The sequence below is a fragment of the Rhinatrema bivittatum genome, chromosome 5, assembly GCF_901001135.1.
Source record: "Rhinatrema bivittatum chromosome 5, aRhiBiv1.1, whole genome shotgun sequence".
Classification (NCBI taxonomy): domain Eukaryota; kingdom Metazoa; phylum Chordata; class Amphibia; order Gymnophiona; family Rhinatrematidae; genus Rhinatrema; species Rhinatrema bivittatum.
Genome location: NC_042619.1, coordinates 63,689,735 through 63,713,666, shown reverse-complemented (window position 1 = coordinate 63,713,666; position 23,932 = coordinate 63,689,735). Strand labels below are relative to the sequence as shown.

The 23,932-nt window shown below is 43.1% G+C and overlaps 1 protein-coding gene across 3 annotated transcripts in view; it reads right to left on the bottom strand.

Annotated features, from left to right (window-relative positions):
* CEP126 (centrosomal protein 126) overlaps nucleotides 1–23,932 on the bottom strand; it is a 418,124-nt gene that overhangs the window by 388,019 nt on the left and 6,173 nt on the right. For all 3 annotated transcript variants that reach the window (XM_029602400.1, XM_029602402.1, XM_029602403.1), the window contains exons 2-3: nucleotides 15,940–16,059; nucleotides 3,856–4,001 (exon numbers count right to left, since the gene is read on the bottom strand). In XM_029602400.1, coding sequence (XP_029458260.1) covers nucleotides 3,856–4,001; nucleotides 15,940–16,059 — 266 coding nt within the window. The remainder of the gene's footprint in view (nucleotides 1–3,855; nucleotides 4,002–15,939; nucleotides 16,060–23,932) is intronic.

Here is a 23,932-nt window from a genome sequence, read left to right as displayed (position 1 = left end):
AGCTACCAACAGCCAGTCGTTGAGATAGGGAAATATCTGTTTTGAGAGATGTCGGAGATGAGCCACCACCACCGCTAAGCATTTTGTGAACACCCTTGAGGCTGAGGAAAGGCCAAAAGGTAGGACTTTGAACTGGTAATGATTGTTCTGAACTTGGAAACAAAGGTACTGCCAGGAGGAAGGGTGCATGAGTATATGGGAATAAGCATCCTTCAGGTCTATGGAGCATAGCCAGTTGTTGGGTTGCAGAAGGGGTAGAATGATCTTGAGAGATGTCATCTTGAATTTTTCTTTTTGAATGTGTTTGTTGAGGTTTCTCAAATCTAAGATGGGTTGAAGACCTCCCGATTTTTTTGGAATGAGAAAATATGGGGAGTAAAACCCTTGATTTTTTAATGAGGTTGGAATTACTCAAATTGAGTTCTGCAACTGTAGAGTGACTAACTGTTCCTGTAGGTCTGTTGAATATTTTGATGTGATCCTGAGAGGGGAAATTTGAGGAAGTGTGGGAAGAGTTAGCAAATTTAATCTGTAACCTTCTTTTATGATGTTTAGGCCCAACGGTCTGAAGTAATCGCCTCCCAGCTGGCATAAAACAGCTGAAGGTGGCCCCCTACATAGTGCGGTGGAGGTGGCTCTGGGTAACTCAAAAAGATTGCATTTGCTTTGGTGGTGCTGCTGGAGTTGGTTTTGGTGGGCGTGGTTGGCGAGGTCGTCCATGTGAAGGCTGTGATTGGTAACGCTGATTTGGATAATACTGAGACCTATAAGTATTATACGGTCTGAAAGGTTGCCCTTGCATAAGGTCTTTCTCCTGTATGAAGGATAAAATCTTTTAGAAGAAGGATGCGGGTCTGATGAAGTCAGAGATTGAACTGCCGTATTCTGCTCCTTCAGAAAGGTAACTGTCTCACCAAATTTGTTACCAAATAGATTGTCCCCCAGACAAGGAATATCCACTAACTTGTCAAGGACATCGTCCCTTATGGAACTAGCTCTTAACCATGCCATGTGACGTGCTGCTATTGCTGTCGCTGAGGAACGAGCCAATGATTCAAATGACTCATAAACGAATGGAGTGTCGGAGACCCTCCTCCATGTCTGTGAATGGTTGCAGTAGGAATTATCAGAAGCCACACATACTGGACATAATCTCTGTAGACATTCAAAGAGATACTGTATTACGTAAATTGATGGTGTTGTATCTTTGTGGCCAGCATGGAGGAATGATATACCTTACGGACAAAATAATCCAGAGATTTATGATCTTTTCCTGGTGGTGAGTTTGCATGGAGTTTTGATCTTTTGGCATGTAATAGTGCAGATTCCACCACTACTGAGTTGTGGGGTAATTGGGTGGACTCATAGACCGTGGAATTTCGCATTCTGTATTTTAAGTCCGTCTTCCTTGAGGCCGCTGAGGTAGTGAAAGGTTTTTCCCACATTTTATGTAAAACTGCATCTAGCACAGCATGTGGTGGTAAAACTGTTGGTTCTGGCGGCATTTCAAATATCTTTAATATTCCTAGAACCTCAGCCCGAGGGTCGGGAACCTTTCCTGTTTCAATGTTTAGGAGAGATCCTACTTTTTCTATGAATTTAGCGTAGGATAAATCCTCCGGAGGAGAATATGGTTCGGGAAGGCCCTCAGGGGGATCTGACGGAAAACCTGTAGATGAGGAAGGGGACGATGAAGACCATGATGAATGTGGTGAATCTAGTTTATCTGGAACTGGAAGTAATTTTTCTCTCTGCTTTGGTGATGGGATCGTTGGAAGACGTGGAGGAGAGGTTGGAGAAGATGGACCTGGAATACGGGGGTGAACCGCTTCCAGATCATGGAAGAATGAATTCAAAGCAAGAGAAATTTGTGACATCGCCTAATGTATGATGTGAAGGCATAGGAAGTGGTTCTGCAGGTGGGGGAGCGCTCCCAGAGAGAAATCCTGAGAAGGGCGATGTGGTTCCGGATGGTGGATTGACAGAGATCTCTGAGAAGAAGACCAATCCGATTGAGAACTCTCCCCTTCTGATGAATGATTAGTAGACAGGTGGACTATTTCCACGTCAGAATTGGTTCATGGAGATTCTGGCATTTGGAGATGTTTCCTTTTAGCCTTCTGTTTGGAAAGGTGTTCACGTTGAGGTGGATCTTGGGGAGAGGTCAATGGTGGAGCTGTAGGTGGGTCCTGATGTTTTGTACGCTTTGCATTACCATGGTGGTGATGTCTAATGTGTTTCCTTTTCCGAATATCATGTTGAGATGACCCAGATAGAGAAGCAGCTCTCCCAGAAGCACCATCCGATGCACCTTGCGTTGATGCATTATGTGATAAAGCACCCTGCGCCGATGCGTCGTGAGTTGTCTGTGGCGTCGATGCGCCATGCGCCGATGCGCCGTGAGATGCACCGTGAGATGCACCATGCGTCGATGCACCGTGAGTTGCGCCATGCGCCTTATGGCTGCTCCATTTGTGTCTCCCATGCTCCGAGTGCTTTGGCGTCGAGGAGCAGGAGCGAGTGGGCACAGAGCCTTGTGCCCCGAATGGCGCATTAGATCTTCCCGCCGAAGGAGTCAAGGCCTCGACCTCCCTTCGTGGCCCTGGTGGTGGCACCGACCTGGCCGAATCGCCTTCCAGTGATGTCGATCGTCTAGGCGGCTTCTTCTTTAGTTTCTTCGCCAGGCCCAGAGAAGAATGAGGTGACCGGAGGCGCGCAATTTTCTCGGCATGCTGTCTTCGGGCCCAGGGCGACATCCGACCACAGTCTCTGCATGCGGCTGTGTCGTGCTCCGGGCCCAAGCAAATGTAGCAATAATCATGTCCATCAGTGATGGACATAATTTTGCCACATTGGCAATATTTAAATCCCGATGGCTTCGGAGCCATCGCAGCGAAGTGAAAAAATCAAAAAATTCTGAAGAGACAAGGAAGGAGAAAATCACCCGCATGCAGTCCTGCTCGCTGAAAAAAGAGACTGAGGTAAATTGGGCAATCGCACGGGAACCTCACCGCGCAGCCACACAGAGTTCAAAACTCTGTACTCTAGGAGAAACTCCGCCTACTGATCCGGTCGCGACGCTCCCAGACAGCATGGCTAATTCAGCCTGCTATCGCTGGGAAACTCCAGTTACAGCCCCAGCAATATCCCCAGTAATCAGGACAGCCCATGGCCCTCTACTTTTATAAGCGGTGCAGAAAAGTGCAGAAAAGTTAGAGACCAGAAAAACTAGAAATTTGCCGGATAAAACAGGATAGATTACAGATTATTACAAGGAGACAGGAGAAGCGAGTGAGCAGGCCTCCTCATGTGCTAAAAGTATGGCTGCAGTCAAGCAACAGACAGCAGGAGAGTCTGCTTTGCAGAATGATCGGATCCTGCAAGAAATACGGGAGATGAGAAAGGACTTTAATAAAGATCTGCAGGTAACTAAAGACTCGGTGACAGCGATGAATGATAAATTAGACAAATTAGCTCAGAGAATGGAAGAACTGGAACGGAGAGTCTTTGATTTGGAGGACTGGGAAACTAGAGCAGCTAACACACTATCAGAGCTTCATAAACAAATGGGAGTGTTGCAAGACAAAGTGGTAAATTTAGAAGACAGATTGTGCTGAAACAATGTATGAATTGGAGGGGTTCTTGAAGATGTAGAAGGAAGGAACAACTTTGCCTTTATACGGCAGTTTCTGACTGAAGTGCTGAGGCCCACTGATTCCGCCCCTGTCTGTATATGTAGCTATACAACAGATAAATATACATTACTTTCTCTAAGAAGAATTGTTCAGTAATATGTTCCAACTAGATGAAAATCTAAGATTGCTTTTAATATTGCATAGAAAACAATTTACTGACCTCTTTTTCTGCGCTGAGAAGGAGGAAGATGAGCACGCTGGAACTTTTCTGTAGCCTCCTGCAGTTTCTGTCTCCTTTGCTGAAGTACTTCCTCCCTAAATTTTTGTTCTTTTTCTTCTTCTTCTTTGCGTTTCTCTTCAATTGCTCTGTTTGGAAGGAACACAGATTTTGTAAGACAGAATTGTCCTGGCCAGATAGCAGCAAGAGCCTGAAGTGTGAAGATTTTACTCTGGTGCCAAGTGTTGCAGTGCACTTCCTTGCGGCAACGCACAATCCTTTGCCTTCCAGCACAGGATCAAATGGAGATGCAACCTTAGCACATAGCGGGTGCTGCTTCTTGCAGATTCTGATAGGCAGGAATGTATGAAAGGCAGCGATGGCATTTCATGTCTCTGTCAAGCTGTACTTTAAGAGGGTAATTTTGAATAATGTGCATGAGTTAGCACATACATGCAGGGAAAGTTATGCCTGTATTTTATAAACTGTGTGATGGGAGTCACACAGTTTATAAAATATTGTGTATCTCCACCCTGAAACTAAGTAGATATGTTTCAGAATAAGCACATTTTTTAATACAGAGATCCACATAGTTTGTGCACCTATTTTATAAAAGTAGATACATATTTTTTACACTGGAAATAATTGTAACCTGTGCATGTCATTATCCTCAGTTTATATGTAGAAACAAGTATTTTATAAGGTATGCAAATTTATGAAATGCAGTTTTGTGCACATAGTTTTAAGCATCAGTTTGCCCAGATCTTGATCACTGCACCCAGACGCGCCATCATTTCACCCAGACCCCCTCATCGAAAAACTGAAGCAAAAGAAAGTGCAATTTGAGTTTCATGATTCGAATAGCAGGTGTAAAAAGTAGAGATGTGAATCGTATCCTCGATACGATTCACATCTCTACTTTTGGCCAGCTTGGGGGGGGCCTCCTGACCCCCACAAGACTTGCCAAAAGTCCAGCGGGGGTCCGGAATGACCTCCTGCGTCGAATCGTTTTGGTCTATGGCCGCCGCCATTTTGCGGCGGCCATTTTGCAAAATGGCGCCGGCTGAAGACTACACGATTTAGTGTGCCGCTTTTCCTGCTCTCCCCCTTCCCCCGATTTAGCTACGGACCACCGCTACGGAGGTAATTTAAGGCTACGGACCCCCAGGTAATTTAAGGCATTTGGGGGGGGGGTTCGGGAGGGTGGGGGATTTAATTTAAAGGGTCGGGGGGGGTTTTAGGGGGTTTTAGTGTGCCGTGTTTTAGTGTGCCGTGTTTTAGTGTGCCGCTGGACCCGCAGGTAATTTAAGGCATTTGGGGGGGGTTCGGGAGGGTGGGGGATTTAATTTAAAGGGTCGGGGTGGGTTTTAGGGTGTTTTAGTGTGCCGGTTTTCCTGCCCTCCCCCTTCCCCCGATTTATGATTTTTTGACGATAAATCGGGGGAATTGGTATTGTATCGTGGCCCTAACGATTTTTGACGATTTAAAATATATCGGACGATATTTTAAATCGTCAAAAAACGATTCACATCCCTAGTAAAAAGCGTGTGTGTAAGTAGCATGTACATCACTTACAAAATACTTCTGTGCATACTTTTGAATCTCACACTGGAAGGCGCATATTTTTTACCTTCTGAATATTAATTTACCATGCACAAAAGCTACTTACGCACATATGCACTGATTTTACATACATAAACCCGGCCTAACTCTTTGAAAATATGTCCCAAAATGGGTCAAGGAAGGAATATCCTAAGGACGTGGCAGGAGAAAGAATGCATAGATGCCAAGGGGACATCTGCTCTAGGGATGTGCAAAAGGAAAAGATACTTGCTATTCGGTATTCGTTGTGCCGGGACCCAAATCTGTTGCATCCGTTTTTATAGGGGGAAACCAGATTCGTCCATTAGTTACATTCGGTATTCGTTTTCCATTAAAGTTGGAAAAACAAAATAAAAACCCCATCCCAACCCTTTAAATTTAAGTAACTACAACCCCCCACCCTCCTGACCCCCCCCCCCCCCCAAGACTTGCCAAAAGTCCCTGGTGGTCCAGTGGGGGTCCGGGAGGATCTCCTGCACGCGGGCCATCGGCTGCCAGTATTCAAAATGGCACCAATAGCCTTTGAACTTACTATGTCACAGGGGCTACCGGTGCCATTGGTCGGCCCCTGTCACATGGTAGGCGCAATGGATGGCCGGTGCCATCTTGTGCTCCATGTCACAGTCTTGCAGATCTCCAAGGGAACTACTCGCAAGTGGGCCACTGACACTGCCATGGCTCTGACAGAATAAGAACATAAGAAATTTCCATACTGGGTCAGACCAAGGGTCAATCAAGCCCAGCACCCTGTTTCCAACAGTGGTCAATCCAGGATACAAGTACCTGGCATGTACCCAAACACTAAGTAGATCCCATGCTAATGATGCCAGTAATAGCAGTGGCTAGTCTCTAGGTCAAACTGATTAACAGCAGTTAATGGACTTCTCCTCCAAAATCTTTTTTAAACCCAGCTACACTAACTGCACTGACTACATCCTTTGGCAATAAATTCCAGAGCTTAATTGTGCTTTGAGTGAAAAAGAATTTTCTCCAATTAGTTTTAAATGTGCTACTTCCTAACTTCATGGAGTGCCCCCTAGTCCTTCTATTATCTGAAAAAGTAAAAAATGGATTCACATTTACCCATTCTAGACCTCTCATGATTTTAAAGATCTCTATCAAATCCCCCCTCAGCTGTCTCTTCTCTAAGCTGAACAGCACTAAACTCTTTAGCCTTTCCTTATAGAGGAGCTGTTCCATCCCCTTTATCATTTTGGGCACCCTTCTCTGTACCTTCTCCATCGCAACTATATCTTTTTTGAGATGCAGTCATCAGAATTGTACACAGCAATACAGAGGGAGGCATTATGACATTTTCCGTTTTATTCACCATTCCCTTCCTAATAATTCCTAACATTCTGTTTGCTTTTTTGATTGCCGCAGCACACTGAGATGATAATTTCAATGTATTATCCACTATAACACCTAGATATTTTTCCTGGGTGGTAGCTCCTAATATGGAACCTAACATCATATAACTACAGCATGGATTATTTTTCCCTATAGGCATCACCCTGCACTTGACCACATTAAATTTGATCTGCCATTTAGATGCCCAGTCTTCCAGTCTCGAAAGGTCCACCTGCAATTTATCACAATCTGCTTGTACTATTCTGAATAATTTTGTATCATTTGCAAATTTGATTACCTCACTCATCGTATTCCTTTCCAGATCATTTATAAATATATTGAAAAGCATTGATCCAAGTACAGGTCCCTGAGGCACTCCACTGTTTATCCTTTTCCACTGAGAAAATTGGCCATTTAATTCTACTCTCTGTTTTCTGTCTTTTAACCAGTTTGCAATCCATGAAAGTGTTACATCAGAGGTGTACCCTTGGGCCTAGGTGGGGTTGACGCAACCCGTAGGTAAGGACCTACGGGTCCCCACCGTCGGCACTTGGAGTAGGCTGATAGGCAGAGGCCGCTGGAGTTTCACCTATACAGCCTTCGTTCCCCACGGGTTGAGCCTTTGGGTGCCAGGGCCAGCAGGACCTAGGTGGGCCTCTGTATAGTTGCAGTAGGAGTTGGTTCAGCCCAGAGACAGCAGGTAAGAGATCGTACAGTCTTACTCTGGACTGGGTAATGTCCTGGAAACATAGAAACATAGAAACATAGAAATGACGGCAGAAGAAGACCAAACGGCCCATCTAGTCTGCCCAGCAAGCTATGCACTTTATCCATTTTTTTTCCCTTTTTCTCTCTCCCACCTGTTACTATTGGCTTCCAGTACCCTCCAGCCCTAATTCCCCTCCACCCCATCACCAATTTAGAGAGCAGCGCCGTATCTGCATCCAAGTGACATCCAGCTCTATTAGGGGTAGCAACTGCTGTAACAAGCAGGCCACACCCTTGCCCCATACTCTTACCCACCCCTGTTTTTATTTTTTTGTTTTGGAGATAGCAGCCCTCCATCCTTCCGCTCCGTGAAGGTGGAACACTAACTACTGGCCACTGGCATCCCGCTCCGTGAATGCCTCTGTGGCTACTGCCGCTCCGTGCCGTGTTTGAATGCCTCTGTGGCTACTGCCGCTCCGTGCAGTGTTTTGCTTCCTCCACTTTATTCACGCCCTCCTTCTGAACTTTCACCGTGCCCATCCGGGCAAACTCTGATCTCCAAGAGGGGGGTGTAAATGGGGGGTACTGTTACACGTGCCATCCGCCGCAGACCCGTGGCATGGCCCCCTCACCTTTCTACGGTGACTCCAGTCTCTGGTTCCTCTTCGCTGGCAGTGGTGGGCCGTCAGCTTCATCCTCAGGCCGCCCCCGGTGCCTCTGGCTCTGCCACAGTCCCCGGTGCTTAAATACTATGGTTAGGTTGATGTCATCATCCGGGGCCACGGCTAGGTTGCTGCCGCGGTCCCTACTTAAGAATCAATGATGCGCATGCGTTCGCTTCTGGGGAGGGGCCCAGCGCGAGTAGCAGCGTCTCTCCGCGGGCCACGCAGAGAGGCTTGAAATTTTAACTCCTGGGTTAGAAGGTGGAGTAAAGTTAACTCACATTTCTGAGATTAGTGTTAATCTATGTTGTTTTGCCAGTATAGTTCCAGAACAAGAAATCTGAGATACAATGGTCCACCCTGGATCTGGGAGGCCTGACTCCAGGTCCACCGTACTGAGAGCTTCAGGTCTGGGACTATGTCGGCATAGCACCATAGACTAACACTACCACTAGAAATGTGAGTTAACTTGGGGGTGGAAAATAGAGAGTAGCAGTGACGGGAGTAGAGAGTGTGGACAGAGCATGGAGAGTAAGTGTGGGGGATTAGAATTAATGTGGGGATGAGTGGGGTTGGAGACAGAATGGGGGGATAAGTGTGGGGGAATAAATAGGAAGATGAATGAGGGTGAAGAGAGCCTGGGTGATGAGTGAATGGAAGATAATTCATGTGGAGAGAATGGCAGTGAGTGAGTGGGGGAATAGAGGAACCATGGAGGGTAAATGTAGGTGATTAGTATTAATGGGGGGATGAGTCAAAGTGGAGAAAGCATGGGGATAAGTGGCCATATTAACATGGTCCATTGGGCCCTAACCCTTCCCCCCATCTTCAAGACCATAATTGGGCCTTTTGGCCCTTAAAAGCCACCCACCCCCACCCCTGAAGACAGGATACCTCAGGAAGGGGTTAGGGGGCATATGCTGTGGAGTGGTTAAGAGGTAGGAGCAAAGATGCTGGGGGAAGGGGATAAGAGGCAGGGATGGATTTTGAGGGAGGGGGTTAAATAGGCAGGGGAGTGGTTGTTGAGAAAGACGTGAAACACCCCCCCCCCCCTTCCCCTCACTGCTCATGTGTAGAGAAATCTTGAATAAACCTTTTCTCCAGCTAATCCACACCAAGAACCAGGGTGCAGGGATCAGTGGGTGGTGAGGATCGGCTGTCATGGGTGCCATCAACAATTTTCATCCAGAGTATCATTTGCTCTAGAACTGGCCCTGGTGTGGGGCATCAGATGGGTTACTGTAAGCTTCTGGATTCTCTTTAAGTTACAATTTCATTTTGAATAATTTATACTGCATCAAATGTAAAAATAGTTCAGTCCATGTCCTCTTATCTAAACAGAAATAGAAGTAGTAGAAAGGAGAGGGGTGGTGCAATACAATAACTATAAGGCAGCAGTTTCTAGCAAGCTCTTCAGGAGGCTGAGATGCTACCCTGAGTCCAACTTTCTAGACCAAAGATTAAGATTTCTCAGCAGATGGCAGATGTGGCCAGAATTAAAAAGGCTGCTCCATATCCAGAGTTCAGACAGTCTATTCCAGTCCCCCACCCCCATCCCAAAGCATTCCAAAACAAGGAACAAATAGATTATTGTGATTTCAGGTAGGGCAAGGCCTGTGAGTCAGAAAATATATTTTTCATGGAAAAAGGAGTGGATGCATAAACAACCTCCCGGCGCAGGTCATGGAGGCTAAAAGAATAACAGATTTTAAGCGTGCATGAAACAAACAGAAAGGATCCTTCGTTGCAAAGAGTGAAGAGATGGCAGAAGCACAACCTAGTGGCATGTGTGTAAGTGTTTATGTGCCCTACCTGAAGGGGTACAGAAAGATGTTAATGTAAGCATGCTAAAATCTGATACATGCAAATGAAATAACATCATATGCAAATGAGGGTTCAGCATGTGATTGGTAAATGTATTTATTTATTTACAACTTTTCTATACCGTCGTATAGTAGAGCACCATCACAACGGTTTACAGTAAATAGCATGATATGCTTACCCTCTATGTTTGTCAGTTTTATGCGCTCATGAAATTCTCCGCTCTCCTTTGAACTCAGTACCAGGAGTATACTAATTCTCCTACTTCTTCCTTCTAAACTGATGGGAAATCCTCGTGTGGCAGGCTTACTTGTACACCCCTTGGAAGCCAGCAGGAGTTAAGAGAACAAGAAAATTAAGCATACTCAGTTTAATGTGCTCATGCTATTTAGCTCCCCCTTGGTAAGTGACACACACGGATTATTTAGAAAATGCACTTTCTGGTTTCCATGCACAAAAATAGTGATTACGCTATTGTGAAAATATTTCACCGTGCCCATGCTTTCTGCATCACTCATTAAATGGCTTTTTACCATTCATACTAAAATTGTTTGTGTCCCTACACCGGTAGGGCACAAACACTTACACACATGCCACTAGGTTGTGCTTCTGCCATCTCTAAAATTGTTTGTGTCCCTACACCTAGGCAATCATGACTCTGATTGCATAGGACCCTATATATTATACACAGAAAAACTTAAGGAGCAAAAAATGTACTGTTTAGAAGAAAGAAGGGAAAGAGAAGATCTGATACAAACATTCAAATATCTAACGGGCTTCAATAAAGTACCAGAAGGTAGCGTTTTCCACAAAATAAGAACACATAGTCGTCATCTAAAACTAAGAGAGTGAAGTTCAAAAAGAATGCAAAAAAATATTTGCTTCATTGAAAGGTGGTGGGCATCTGGAACAAACTTTCAGTGCAGTGGCGTAGCTGAAGGGGGACAGAAAGATTTGGCGCCCGGGGCAAGAAACTTCTTCGGCGCCCTCTCCCTCTATCAATGATTTGCATCTTGCGTAAAAATTGACGGTAACATTGATTCGCTCTTGTCCGCCTTCTAGTATGTGATGCCTGATTTAGGGAACCGATCCGCTCTCCTTTTTATATTCCTTTGTAAAACTGGCGGACCGGGTGCGATGGATCCCTGGTTTTGGGTCGGCTGAGGCTTAAGTAACAGAAAACCGATTTTTCTACCGACCACCCTGCAACCTGAAATAGGGTCAGGGCTGCTCCTACCCCTCGTTTTCCTAAGTTTCATGCTTGCTAAGTGGAACATGGATTGGGCGTGGGCTAGAGCACAGGCGCCCCTAAGTAAATTGAATTACCATTACCAGGGGCGGATTGAGGGAAAATAGTGGCCCGGGGGATTTTTCTCCATACTGGCCCATGGGTACCCAATTACATATACAATATAATTTACATATATATGTACACACCCCTATATTTCAGCATGGTCCTCCTGTATCAACACAGTACTGTTTGCCAAAACGCAAAGAATAACAACCCCACCTATGAAAAAGAATACCACAAATATTACACCAGAATCTAAAATATCAATACACCTCCTATCAGGAAAACAGAACAGGCCAAGCTACTACAGATCCCTACAGAGAAACCACTTGCTAAAAGAATGCTTCCTCTCAGTCTTTGCATGCAGAACACAAACTCTCACCAAAAACAGAATAAAGCCACATAAAGAATAAATAGAAATGTGCAGACAAAAACTAAACTGTAAAACATATCATGCCAGACTCTATACAGTGCAACAATGAAAAACAAAAATGTCACCATTCCTCATGAAACAATCAATAAAATCAAGATATATAAATCATGAATCATAATTATAAAATCATACTAATAAAATAATTTCAAAACAGCTAATGAATAGAATATCCAATAATTAAAGACTCAAGGAAATTTTGAAACCTTTACCAAACACCAATAAAATATTTCAAACAGCAGACACATCACATACTACCCAATAATTAAAATGGTAATCAAGAAAAATGAACTTAAAAAGCTACCTTTACTTACCCTCTCCAGCAGTTCTCCTACTCCTTTCCCTTGCAGGCGATGCCAGAAGCAGCAGTAGCTGCTGAAGCTGTCCTCATGGTCCTCTTCCTTAGGGACCACAACCAATCTCTTCTCTCTCTCTCTCACACACACACACCAGTCCTCAAAACCAGTTTCTGTCTCTCACACACCAATCATCTCCCCAACCAGTCTCTCTCTCTCTCTCTCTCTCACACACACACACACACACACACACACACCAGTCATCTCCCTGATCAGTCTCACACATACACATGTCACCTCTCTGGCCAGTCTCTCTCAATCACACAATGCTCTCGCTCTCTCTTACTTACACAAAGGCTTTCAATCACACACATGCTCTCTCTATTTCACTTACACACAAGCTCTCAATTACACACATGTTCTATCTCACAGCCACAAGCCAGCCAAAAAATGCTCCATCTCTCTTGCACACACACAGAAGCACCCTCCCTGTCTCACACACATTACACTCACAGAAGCACCTTGCTTTCAGACTTGCAGCATTTTTCACTTTTACTAAAAGTGAAAGTGATGATCCCAACCATTAAATAAGAAAACCACATTCCTATCAGAAGGCGAAATGACACCCTTCCTTCAGGTTCTGTCCTCCTACGGGACAGCCACCCACACAGTACAGCTTCTCTTGTTTTACGCTTCCAGGCAATAAAGCAAGTGTGTTTCTTCAAACTATCAGTCGTATGATTATTCATGTGGGAGATATGGAACCGAAAGACATCCTTAGTCAACTTCCCTTTTAAATGGGAAGATTCCAGTCTTAGTCATTTAAAAATATACATTTTCTAAAGGCTTAAAAAAAATAGCAAAACCATTTCAGATTGGAACTATTCTAGTCTTCATGCTTAAATTATGCTAAAAAAAAACCAAAACCTGGCATCACTATCTTAAATTTGTGATTTTGCTGAGATGAACATTTTAAATAGTTTAATTTTTTTGGCTTTAGTATTTGTCTCTACCCACTTTGCTAAATTTTATTTTCTAGAAGAGGGATGCTTAACATTCAGTAATTTAATATTTCATCCAACTTTTCAAAAGTTGCACTACCAGCACAAATTTTTTTTTTTAAACTGGCAGATTCCTCTCTCACATACATACCGTATATACACATACAGAAGCACCATTCCTTTCTCATACACACACACCGCTCCTTTCTCACATACACACAGAAGCACCCTTCCGATCCAAGGTTGAACAGCTGGTCTCCGGCGGCGGTTAGCAGACCGGTGTTCACTTCTTCGGCCCCCGCCGGCCTCAATTTTAATGTCTTCGACCCCCGCCGGCCTCGGTTTTAATGTCTTCGGCCCTCTTGGTCTCCGGCGGGGGCCGAAGACATTAAAATCGAGGCCGGCGGGGGCCGAAGAAAAGAAGATGGGCGCCGCTCAGTCGGCCCCCGCTTGAGGCTGGCTGGGAGGCGCCCATCTTCTTTGCTTCGGCCTCCACCGCCGCCGGCCTCGATTTTAATTTATTCAGCCCCCGCCGGCCTTCGGGGGCCGGCTGTCTCCGGCGGAGGCCGAAGAAATTAAAATCAAAGCCGGCGGAGGCCGAAGAAAAGAAGATGGGCGCCTCCCAGCCAGCCCCCGCTTGAGGCTGGCTGGGAGGCGCCCATCTTCTTTTCTTCAGCCGCCGCCGGCCTCGATTTTAATTTCTCCAGCGGGGGCTGGCTGGGAGGTTCCCATCTTCATTTCTTCAGCCCGCGTGCCGCTGGCTGATCTTCTTTTCTTCTATTTGTATTTCTTCAGCCCCTGCCGGCTTGGCGAAGGCGTTGAGGCTGGGCTGAAGAAGAGCCACGCGGTCGAGACCACGTGACCAGGTAGACCAGCCCACCGAGGGATGCCTAATCCCCCGATAGGTCAATCCGCCCCTGACCAATACTATAAATCTCTCATAACAAAACAAACAAAAAAAAAAGACGATCTGCCAGTATTCAACAACACTTACATCTGGGCTTAAAATACTAATTTCTTTTTTTATTTAAATAGCTTTTTGGCGCCCCCTTAGACCCGGCGCCCGGGGCGGCCGCCCACCCCTCGCTACGCCACTGTTTCAGTGTATATGCTAGGAAACAAAATGGTGGCATAATTCAAGGATTCTGGGCACACACACAATGTAACCTAATCGTGGAGGAAGGGAGAAGACCACAGACCAAGTAAGACTTGTGGCAGCACAGAAGGCAGGCAAAAATAGGCAGAATGGGTGGGACATTTCCTGATCTGTTCTGAGTCCTTCTGGATGTTGAGCCATACGAACAGGATTTTTTTTGGAGGGGGGAGAGGGGTGTTAGATTCTGCTTTGTGATAGAAATCAGTGGAATAAAATTTCTGATTTGCCTTTTTCCCCTTTGAGTCGCATCAAGACAAGTTGGAGGAGGTACTAGAGCTGAAGAAGAGGAAGGAGGACCCCCAAATACACAAGGGACACCAAGAAAAAGACTTGGCTGCTCTCACTGGCAACTGCACCTCCAGAGGGGGACAAAAACAATTAAAATCTTATTTCCTGGAACATTTTAGTCATTTTTTACTTTTTTGTATAAATCTAGTGCTTGGCGTCATTTCTTTTAGGTACAGTTGGATGCGAGCATGAGTAAAGAAAGTGAGTAAAAGCGAATGCATGCATGTCTAGAGCATGTTTACTGGTACTGTGTATATGAAAGAGAGAATGTGAAAGTGAAGGGGTATACGTGGTAAGTGAGCATGTTAGGCTGTTTGTATAGGATATAAAGTCTGGCCAAGTGCTTTTAAAAAGACAGGTGCTGTGATTTACTGTGGAGAAAATGGTACTAGCTCTATAAACACATTGTTTTGCTCCAAAACATTGTGGCCGCTGGTTATTACAGGGAAGGAGGTTTTGTTACTTTACCCTCTCATGGCATATGATAGATCAAAATGGCAGTTTGTTTCAAATGGATTTTCCAATTTTGCCAAGAAAGAAGAAGAAGAAAGGTGAGAAAATCGTTCCCATAGTTTATAATGGGAGTTATGCAGCTGTAGCAAGGAATCTCCCAGATATATTTCAGCATTAGGCAGGAGTTAATATATTTTTGATTTAGAGATCAGGATATAAAAAAAACAAAAACCTATATGTGTGTGGGCTGATTCATGGGTGAAGCAGAGGGAGTTAACAGAGCAGCTTCTGCTCCTGTGCATGTTGGATTTCCTTTTTTGAGCTATGGCAAACATCTTTTTGACCACTCTGAATATCTTTTTTTATGACAGTTGTTATTTGGAAAAAAGATGATCATCCCCTCTGAAGGCTAAAAACACCAGGGTGTTCTCTAATAGGGTCCCACTTGTCAGTATAATTTCTCACAAAAGGATAACAGGGACATAAAATGCCCTTTACTGCTACAGAAAGTACATGGGGAGACTTAACTGTCGATTCCGGTTCTGGAAGCTCAATATTTTATCATGATTTGTCAGGTTCAGCATTTTCCTATTTTATTCAAGTAAGGTTTGATTTTAAATAATTGTATGTATTGAGAAATATGTCTGGAAAAGCACCCTCTTAGCCATCAAATATTCTAATTATAATACCGGCAAAGCACTGTGAGGGTGCTTGCACTACCCCAGCCTTGAAATCATGATATTCAGGAACCCTTCACAAATACTAAACAGAATTTTGTTTTGAATAATTAAAATACTTTGACTTTTTAGTAAGATCTGATAATGAATCACCAAATTCTTGTTCTGATGGCTGAGAACTTGTTGGGAATATCCAATAAACAAAACAAATACATTAATAAACCTGCATAGTTTTTCTTGGTTGAGGTCAACACCTTAATAGCCATACATTAAGATAAGTAATAAGACATCAGTAACCTGGAGATGCCCGTGAAGGCTACAAAACAAAATACTCAAATAGAAAATGGCTTACCTTCTTCTTCGATTTGTCTCGGCGGAAAGTTTGTGTGCCCGAATCCGACATGCCTTTTGATTATCTAACAAACACTGACGCTCTTCAGCTAATTCTATTTCAAACTGAGTATTTACATTTCTGGTTACAATAAATAGTTAAGGCTACATGAAACCGTAAGCAAGATCTTACATAAAGAGGGTTAAAAAGTTTTCCATTTAAAGCTTTACTATACAGCTATGCTTTTGTTAAGCAAGTACTGCACATTTTAATAAGGTGATCATGCATTCTATTAAGGTCCCAATTCATATCTTAATGCAAAATGATGCCTTAGTATTGCACTAGTTTAATATATTTATGACTTCCTTGTCAGGGCTGTGTCCCCTTCCTCATACCAATGTAAAAAAAGGAAATAAAAAATGTAAAATGTCTCTCTTTATTATGATTTATCGTTTCCTACAAAAGGTAGGAGAAGGAGACCCAAGGAGTACTGCCAAATTATGTGGCTCTTTCTGAGTGTTGGTATCAAGTCCCATCAGCTGATTTGCTACCTGCTGCTATCTATAAGCATGGTGCACTTAAATCAGCCAGCTAAAGCCTGCTTGGGTACGGGACTGAGATTCCATGCTGACGCTATCGCTTCAAGGGAGCTGGTAGCTCCGGCCCCTGCAGCGTCATTACCGCCTGCCACCTGTTGGGCCATTTTAAAAGCACCTAGGGAAGGTTTGGTTCCTGTTCTTGCTGCTATCTGCAAGCACCTGTGCACTTTAATCAACCAGCTAAAGCCTGCTTGGGTACAGGACTGAGATTCCATGCTGACATTATCACTTTGAAGGCCATTTAAAAACTCTAGAATACTAATTGGATATATAAGATCAACTAATAAAAGGAACAAAATTGCAGGAAAGAAAATCACATACAAAACAGAAAAATCAGACAGTAACATATAATATAGCCTGACAATGGAGGGAAAGTTTGGACATGCTTGGGAAAGGTGGGGAGGACAATGATGAAGGGGTTGAGAGGTCATGTGGAAGACATGGGGGTAGGGAGTTGGTGTTGGTTTGCAAATTGGAATTTGTATGATCATCTCCACATACATGCTCTTCCTTCCTCTGGAAATGTTATGCTAACATCTACCTGAGACAACTCTCCAGCCGAATTCAGCAACCTTATGTTAATTTTCATCTATTTCGTTACCATTTTGGTAATCTCCAGTTGTATTAGTTTGAAATCTTTCCTTTCTTCAAAAGCCCATGTTTTTGCCCCCTGTTCAATGTAACTTTTACCTTCAACTTATTGTTAATTGGTTTTCCCCCTAGTTTCATTGTAAACCGGTATGATAAGACCGCGTCTTGAGCATCGGTATATTAAAAGAATTTAAATAAATAAATAAATAAATAAATAAATAAATACATACATACATACTTGAAAAAAGCAGGAAGAGTGTCAACTGGGCCAACTGGATGAGTCAATTGGTATTTGTCGGCTGTCATTTCATTTGGATTTTATCACCTTTCCAAATCTGAGTAAAAGGCAAGTTACAAGTTCTGCTACATACAGTTAGTAGGTTCCTGCTCTAGAGGGTTTGTAATTTAAGGGCCTGATTTACTAAGCTTTTTTCTTACAGACACAGAATAGAAAAAATAAGAAGTCTTAGCAAAATAGGCCCTAAGGGGCATATTTACATAGGGGGTAATTTTAAAAAGGATTACATGTGTCAATGTAATTATTATTGTAGCAATTTTCAAAATTAAATCTCTAAGAGCATTCACTCTTGTATTCTTATGTTTCTTCAGTCTCACCATAAATTACATTAAATATCTTAAGCTAGGAAGAATATCCAAAATGTATATAATAAGACCTTTCAGAAACAGAATGGCATTAGTTCCAATAATGTGTTTGTTCTTAGAGATGTACGCAATACAGGCCAATCAATGTATATTTAATGTTTGGGTTCTGGTTATTAGTTGTCTGGATTTCGGATAAGTCAGTTATGTGATCACATTAACATGATTTTAATACATCATAGTGACAACAAGATTATGGTATTAAAAAACAACCGTTCTGAGGGAACGCCGTCAGTCACTAAATAAGGCTGTCAGCAGACTCTGCAAACATGCGCTCTGACCCCCTCAAAGAAGGAATTGTACAGAGATAGCGAAGTGTACATATTGCAAAAGGAATTGGTGTTATCTCAGATAAACATATTTGTGTCTGTTTGTTTATAGTGAAATAGGAGGAATAAAAGTGGTAGCTTCTAGCCGGATGCCCCTGAAGCAGCAACCAGCGAAACATGACGCTATGTCATGGGCTTTTTATACTTCTGCTCTCTTAATAGCTGCATGGCATTGAAAGAAGACATAGAGGGAAGTATTTCCTCCCACACTCATGACACTTATGGATTGCAGAGTTTTAATTGAAACAACAAAAATGTAAAAATACTGTAAAGTTTTAACTGCAATAGCAAAAATGTTAAAAAATGTTGGTAAGTCTAGCAAGACTTATGATTATATATGACTCATAGTATCTTCAATGCGGAAATAATTCCAAAAGTAACACATTTGATATTCTTTTGGCATGGCTTGAGATATTTAATGCAATTTATGGTGATACTGAAGAAATATAAGAAATCAAGGGTGAATGCTTTTGGAGATTTTATATTGTGTATGTGTATTTCACAATATTCAGAATCTTTTTCGGGTAATTTAGCAATTTTCAAAAGCTATTTACCCACGTAAAATGCACTTATATGGTAAATCCTATGGACTATTGAATGGCATATATTGTAGCAATTTTTAAAAGCCCGGCTTACAGGAGTAACTTGCATTTACATTTGTAAAACATATTTTTAAGTGTGTAAATGCTTTTGAAAATCAGGCCCTAAAGGTTTACTCTCCTAAATTTAAGTGAGGCAACAGAGAGCAAAGTAACTTGGCCAAGGTGTGTCAGTATGAGAATTGGGGTATAAACTCCTGTGTCATTGGGTCTTAGTCTAATGCTCTAACCACTGGGCTACTTCACTATTCTGCTAAGATAGTGTTGAGTGTTTCTCAAGCTTTCTTTCATATCCTACAAGATAAAAAGCCTGTCAAAAATGACAGAATATTGAATTCATGGTATACTACATGAGCGGTTTTAGGGGTAGGGTCTGTTTGAGTGCTTTTTTGTGTAATTGGGTCTAGTGAGATAGGGAGGTTGTGAATATGTCTGTGTGTATGTTTCTGGGATATAGAAGTTATTAGGGTGCACGTGCGGAACAGAGGTTAGTAGTATCTGTGTGTGCATGCGTACGTGGACAAGGGAGAGAGGCTCTGTGTTTGTGAGTAAAATTCATCAATTGCATCGAGGTAATGGCCACCCATGCATATTTATTTATTTATTTATTTAAAATATTTATATACCGTTTTATAAAATGAGTTTTTGTCAAAACGGTTTACATAATTAAAATAAAGTTTTTCAAAGAAAGTCAAATTAAAAGTAAGTTAAAATATACAAAAATTAGTCAATAGCTAAAAATTTAGCTTTAAAAAAAAATAAATCAAATTAATTACTCAAAAACAAAATAATAAGAATATGTTGCCATGGACTTCCTATCGGGGGGAGGAAGGGAAGGAGGGGGTATGAGAAAAATGGAAATGTAGCTAGTAAGAGGGGAGTGGGGGAATGGAAAAAAGGGGGAAGGAATGAGATGAATCTGATGAATGTGGAAATGAAATGAATGAGCATTAAACTTGTTCTTGAGTGGATGTTTGAAATGCAAGTTGGAACAAATGTGTTTTGAGTGATTTTTTTGAAATGAGACGGATTTGATATAGATCGGAGAGGGTTTGGGAGTGAATTCCAAAGGATGGGACCAGCTACCGAGAAAGCTCTCTTTCTGGTGACGTCTAATCTGGCTTGTTTGGGTGAGGGAATGTCTAAGAGATTTTGGGTAAGTGATCTTAAGTGTCTTGTTGGTTTGTAAATCCGTAGTAATGAGCAAAGCCAGGTGGAAGTTGGATTATGGATTAAGCTATGTATAGTGGAAAGAATTTTATATTTTATCCTGAATTTTATGGGGAGCCAATGTAAAGACTGAAGGATAGGAGTGATATGATGATATAAAGGTATTCTAGTTAGAATTCGGGCTGCACTGTTTTGAATTAGTTGAAGGGGGTATAGTGAAGAATCTGGTAGTCCTAGGTAAAGAGCATTACAATAATCGAGACCGGAGAAGACTAGGGATTGAAGAATGGTTCGATAGTCACGATAGAAGAGCAGTGGTCGGAGATGTTTTAGGAGCCGTAGTTTATAGAATGATTTTTTGGTGAGGAGATATGTTGCTTCATAGAAAGATCAGAGTTTATGAGTATACCTAGGTTTGTAGCTTGACGTGTTATGGGTATGGTAGTATTGTTTATTGATAAGTGTGATGGTGGACCTATTGTATCTGAAATAGACTCATATGTACTCATTACTAGCCCTCTCCACACTGCCCTCTCGAGCTCCCCCAGTGCATATTGCAGATTAGAGACACAGTTCAGGGATACAGTAATAAGTTTCCCTGCTGCCGCTACTTTACACAGTCTTTGCTTTACAGCTATAGTCCAACACTATCACTAACATTGTACACTGTCGACAAGGGCTGACTCCACCACCCATAAGCTGCTGCCCTTCTCCCAAGCCAAACCCACTGTCTGCATAGCAGACTAAAACCTTTGGGCTAGATTTAAAAAAAAAAAATATGCGCATGCGTCCATGTGCGCGCGCGTCCCAATGTACGCACATGAATGCACAATTTTATAACACGCGCGCTGGCATGCGCATGTTATAAAATCCCAGGTGCACAAGGGGGGTGGAATATCGCAAGATTGCGTGGCGACGAGATCGGGGCCTTCCCCAGTTCCCTCCCAGTCTGCTCCTATTAAGGAGCAGACTGGGAGAGAACTTTCCTACCCCCTACCCTAACCTCCATTCCCCATCCTCTCTACTCCCCACCCTCTAAAACCCTTTTTAAATTTTTTTTACCTTTTGTTTTGCAAGTTATTTCAGGGCCCGACCTGAAGTAACTTGCGTGCGCCGGCAGAGCAAAGAATGGTGCTGTCCCGGGCCACCCCGCCCCTTTTTGAGGCCCCGGCACTTACCCGCATCCCAAGGTTTACGCATGTGGCCAGGCCCATTTGAAAATTGGCCCGGCACGCGTAAGGCCTGGCCACGCGCGTAAACCCCGGGATTTATGCACACCGGGGTTTTAAAATCCGGCCTTAAGTATGTACCTCCAGGATAGCCTACCCTTCCCAAAACTGCTAGGAATGCTGTGACCACTAGGAAACTCCAAGAGCATTATAAACAAACAGGATTAAAAGTAAAGCTTGAGTCACAATGATCTGAGAACATACTTATACAACATTTTATCATGTTAGGTTTCAATTTTCCATATCCAGTATCCTGTCTGTGTATATTATCTCTACTTGCAAATCCGTCTTCATTTGACATCAACAAACCTGAGAAGCTGGTCATAGTGTTGTTTGAAAATTTATGAATAACGTAACAGATATTATCTCTTTTGTCAAAACTTGGCTGATTTAATTCCTTCATTTATTACAGTGATAATACTGAATAGGGTATGCGAAATCAATATAAATAACAATTCTGTCTTCTCATTTCTTGGAGATCCGTAGTATCCTGTAGTCTCAATAGACTAGAATTATAACTCAGCATAATTACTTTCTTAACCTGTATGTCTTTTGAAGCTAAAAAAAAAAAAAAAAGTCTTACTGTTACAATAACCTTAAAGGAAGAAAATGAGATAATTAGGCTTTTTCTTCTACACCTATGCTTCTGTGTGTAAGGGGATGCCAAAATCTGCCCCTTCCTGGCAGTGGTTGCCCCTTAATCATTTGGCATCAATGGTCTCAGCAGGTCTGCTTGCCAGCACTCTCCATCCTGCCCCTGCCCCTATATGTGAGATCAGTGAAGTGAGGCGGGTTAGTGCAGGGGACCACACCCCACCATTGGGAAGGGTTTCAGATCTCCTGTGTGTATGTGGCCCAGGGAAGATGAGACTTAGCCTTAGCACAAGGGTGAGGAAGGGAGTGTTCCTTTTGGTGGAGGACCCTTGAAAGTGTTGTGTCCCCCTCGGGAAAGTGTTTGGAGGAGACCAGAAAAAAATTGTTTCCACTAGGGAAGGTATTAGGACCTAACGGAGAGGCTGCCCAGCCCTTATCTGGAAGAAGACTCCTGAAGGAGTGAGGTCCTGAGAGTCCAGTGGAAAGAAGTGTTCCTGGGAAAGTTCTAACTATGACAGATCCAAGAGAGAAGGGGTTACTGCAGAGATCTGGATGAGTGTACCTGGGAGGATAAAATAAAAAAAACATGCTCAGGGAAAGACCACAGAGTGTTGGCTGAATAAGCAAATAGTCAGAGGCTCATCTATGAGAAGAAAGAGAGAGTAACTGAGAAGAACAGCACTAACCAAAAGATACATTACAGGAGGACTTTGCGAGACTGGAAGATTGGGCATCCAAATGGCAGACGAAATTTAATGTGCATAAGTGCAAGGTGTTGCATATAGGGAAAAATATCCCATGCTGTAGTTACATGATGTTAAGTTCCATATTAGGAGCTACCACCCAGGAAAAAGATCTAGGCATCATAGTGGATAATACTTTAAAATCGTTGGCTCAATGTGCTGCAGCAGTCAAAAAAGCAAATAGAATGTTAGGAATTATTAGGAAGGGAATGGTTAATAGAACGGAAAATGTCATAATGCCTCTGCTTCGCTCCTTGGTGATACGCACCTTGAATACTGTGTACAGTTCTGGTCGCCGCATCTCAAAATGATATAGTTACGATGGAGAAGGTACAGAGAAGGGCAACCAAAATGATAAAGGGGATGGAACAACTCCCCTATGAGGAAAGACTAAAGAGGTTAGGGCTGTTCAGCTTGGAGAAGAGACGTCTGAGTGGGGATATGATAGAGGTCTTTAAGATCATGAGAGGACTTGAACAAGTAGATGTGAATCGGCTATTTACACTTTCAGATAATAGAAGGACTAGGGGGCACTCCATCAAGTTAGCAAGTAGCACATTTAAAACTAATCAGAGAAAATTATTTTTCCCTCAATGCACAATTAAGCTCTGGCATTTGTTGTCAGAGGATGTGGTTAGTGCAGTTAATGTAGCTGGGTTTATAAAAGGTTTGGAGAAGTGCTTGGAGAAGTCCATTAACTGCTATTAATCAAGTTGACTTAGGGAATGGCCTCTGCTATTAATTGCATCAGTAGCATGGGATCTTCTTGGTGTCTGAGTACTTGCCAGGTTCTTGTGGCCTGGTTTGGCCTCTGTTGGAAACAGGATGCTGGGCTTGATGGACCCTTGGTCTGAACCAGCATGGCAATTTCTTATGTTCTTATGATACTGGGAGGATCCAGAGAGGAAAGGTTCCTTCCCAAAGAGCTTATCTGTTATGAAGTATGGATGTGGAGAAACTTTGTGTTTTTGAACTTTGTTTGGTGTGTGGCACTAACCACTGGTGTTCCAGATTGACTTTGGATCTTGTTCAGTTCAGTAAAGACTTCTATTTTGAACAACAGTTTTGGATTGCATTGTGATTTTTGTGCGACTGGACTGATTAGCAGAAGAGTCCCAGAGAGAGACAAAATCCTAATGGCTTTGAAAGATTGACTCCACACCCCCCCCCCCCCCATGACCAAGAGCTGACAAGGATGAGGGCTGCATGTGGGCAAGTGTAAGTTTGTGTGTGTCCTTCTTTTCATTATGACAAATCAGCTACTGTTATGACTATGGCTGCTGTGCAGCCGCCTCACCACCAGAGGTCCCTCACGAGTACACTTTCTTGGCTGGCCCACTCTTGTTTACCTATCTGCTCCATGACCTGGACTTCCTATATATCCCTGCCTAGCCAATGCCTCAGTGCTTTAGCATCGAGCTCGTTTGGGCTCCCTGCTCTAGCCTCCTTTCTGCCTCGCCTCCTTGATTGCTGCCTTCGGGCTTTTGTGTTTTATGTTCA